At 44.6% G+C, this 2,500-nt stretch overlaps 3 protein-coding genes across 6 annotated transcripts in view; all 3 read right to left on the reverse strand.

Moving 5' to 3' along the window:
* Nucleotides 1–835, reverse strand: part of LOC146554337 (uncharacterized) — a 2,519-nt gene extending 1,684 nt beyond the window's left edge. The window contains exon 1 of one of the 2 annotated variants that reach the window (XM_085253201.1): nucleotides 44–207. The gene's annotated coding sequence lies outside the window, so the exon portion shown is untranslated. Of the gene's footprint in view, nucleotides 1–43; nucleotides 208–587 lie in introns of those variants that run through there. The other variant, XM_085253200.1, reaches the window with a different exon arrangement.
* LOC146554335 (dual specificity protein phosphatase CDC14AB-like) overlaps nucleotides 1–1,946 on the reverse strand; it is a 23,129-nt gene extending 21,183 nt beyond the window's left edge. Inside the window, exons 1-3 of one of the 3 annotated variants that reach the window (XM_085253173.1) lie at nucleotides 1,531–1,946; nucleotides 1,244–1,336; nucleotides 1,076–1,155 (exon numbers count right to left, since the gene is read on the reverse strand). In XM_085253173.1, coding sequence (XP_085109299.1) covers nucleotides 1,076–1,155; nucleotides 1,244–1,336; nucleotides 1,531–1,701 — 344 coding nt within the window. In that variant the 5' untranslated portion in view covers nucleotides 1,702–1,946. The remainder of the gene's footprint in view (nucleotides 1–1,075; nucleotides 1,156–1,243; nucleotides 1,337–1,530) is intronic. The other 2 variants (XM_085253174.1, XM_085253172.1) reach the window with 2 other exon arrangements.
* LOC146554333 (protein NLRC3-like) overlaps nucleotides 1–2,500 on the reverse strand; it is a 105,077-nt gene that overhangs the window by 55,887 nt on the left and 46,690 nt on the right. The gene's annotated exons all lie outside the window — the stretch shown is intronic.

The raw sequence follows: 2,500 nt of genomic DNA on the forward strand, positions 1-2,500 counted from the left end.
CTATGTAAACTGTGTATAACTTAATCTACGAACACTGTCTTACATTGAGTTAGCCTGTCCACACTAAATATTGCTTAAAATCTATTTAGCTAGGCTGGTTTAGCAGACAATGTGACTGCATGTTTGCTGTGTCCTTGTCTTTACAGTTCTGGAGACAGGGTTGTGTGCATGTCTCAGTGTGCAGCAGGACTAACTAACTGATGTTAATGGTACCTCAACATCTCATCAGTGCAGGCTGCACCTCTCGTTGGTTAAATACGGCCATTACCATGAGTCTAAACAGAATATTACTGTAGTTAGCTAACGTTAAATTAAACGTTGGTGTTAAAATTAAGAAATAGAAATAAACGTTTTCATTGACAACGTGAAATGTGTATCTTAAAATACAGTAAGATAAGTTAGTTAGCTAACTTTTGACTAGCTTTAGCCTAGCTGCTATCTCCAAATCAGCATAACATACAGAAAACACATGTAGTGCTAGTTAGTTAACTTTATATTTTACTTGTGCATCCATGTAACTGAATATATATATATAAATAACATCACTACACTCACAGAAAATTCCAAAGTAAATAAAGTATTTTTACCTCCTACATGTCGGAGTCCAAGAAAGAAACACAGATAGGCGCTGTAACGGTCGACAGACAAACAACACCAGCAATGTGTTGAATTAGACGCCTTAGCACCCAGTGAATGAACACCTAAATATTACACCGCTTTAGAGTACTCCCCAACACTGACTGTAGTATAAGGTGAAAAATAAACTCCCGGAATGTAACTCTTGCGCACTTTTATGCCTAACTCCAGAATATTTAACTCCAGTGATTTGCTGTGTACAATAACACGGGAACATGTTCCCATCCCAAACTTAAAAGTGTGGGTTTGATGAGGTTTCCTGACCTCCTGGAACCTTCATGGTCGCCAAATAATCTCCAGCTAGGTGGAGTTTCTTCTTGTTACCCCTGCTTGCAGTCTTTATGCTAAGCCAAGCTGGATTTAACAGACAGTGTCTCAGTAAATGTAAGGACAACAGCCCAGCATGAAGCGCTGTTTCGTAGAAAGCAGCAGCCTGTACCTAAACGGCATGTAGCCTGTGCTGTTTCCTGCTATCAGAGTCCTGTAGGCATCTTCTGGGCTTCTCTTCAGATACATCACCTACAGGGCAGAGTTAAACGACATAACTCATAATGCACAGACAGACGGGCAATCAGATGATGTGATGGACGAATGAAAGGATATTTACAGCATAGGCACCAATCAGAACAGCAGCATTGGCTCTCTTCTTCTGGTCGTAGCTGGTGTAGTGAACCAGGCTCTTTCTAGACATTGTGAAAGACTACAAACCAATAATGATAATCAATAATCAGTGAAAACAGCACATGTGCATTAATACATTTAAAATAAGCGTCTACTGTCAGAGGAGTGCACACACACCATCAGAGCAAAGACCTTTCAAAATAAGAGCGTAACGCGTTTTCTAAACGATGTCTGTACAGCAAACAAAGCCCTGAGTCTGAAGACCTTCATTACCTTCAGCTTCTTGTTGAGTTTCCAGCAGTATCTGTACAGCATGGCCAGGTTGAGGGGCCCAAAGTCTGCATAGAAACTGCAACACACAGTGAGAGAGATGGAGGAGCTCTCAACAATTACAACACAACAACACACAAAACTAAACCCACTGACAGGTGAAGACAGTGACATTGTTCATCTGGTCATAATAAAATGCTCCGTTAGAAAACCTCGGGACCTTTATCTGGATGTTTCCACCCACACAATGCAGACATGGAGTCAGAGGAAGCTCACAGCTTTGTTTCACTCAATGAAACCAACTCAAATCCTGTTTGTCTGCTGCAGAAAAGAAAACGATTACCAAGGCTGGAACGTGACAGACGAGCAGGGCTGCAAGTCCGTCTTTGTCCCTAACACCACAGCCTGATACCAGATTACTCATCATCATATTCAGTACATCCCAAAGGCCCAGGTCAGCAGGGCACAGGGAAAGGAGAGACACCAGCTACTCCAGGAAGAGGTCCGAGCAGGTGTGGAGGAGGAGCGAGTAAGCAGAGCTGTAGGCCTTAAGCGGCAGGGAGCATGGACAAGGTGGGAGAGCACCTTGCAGCGCAAGGTCACCTGGGCAAACATCATGCAGGCAGACTTCCACCGGATCCGATTCCTAGTGCAGGCAGTATACGACACTCTGCCGAGCCCAGCAAACCTCCATTTGTGGGGAAAGAGCGAGACACCTGCCTGTCCCCTGTGCTCTGGAAGAGGGACCCTAGAACACCTCCTTAGCAGCTGCCCAAGGGCCCTGGCCGATGGTCGGTATCGTTGGCGGCACGACCAGGTGCTCAGAGTAGTTGCTGAAAAGATTGCCTCAGCAATCAGCATCAGCAAGCATCATCATGCTCCGAGGAAGGCAATCTCTTTTATTAAGGCTGGAGAGAAACCCCAGGGGCGCCCACATTTGACAACTGGCCTTCTCAACACAGCCTCTGATTGG

The sequence above is a fragment of the Mchenga conophoros genome, linkage group LG18 (genome assembly GCF_057382185.1).
Source record: "Mchenga conophoros isolate Kocher_MC1m ecotype Shallow Benthic linkage group LG18, M_conophoros_male_GT1.1, whole genome shotgun sequence".
NCBI classification, from domain to species: Eukaryota; Metazoa; Chordata; class Actinopteri; order Cichliformes; family Cichlidae; genus Mchenga; species Mchenga conophoros.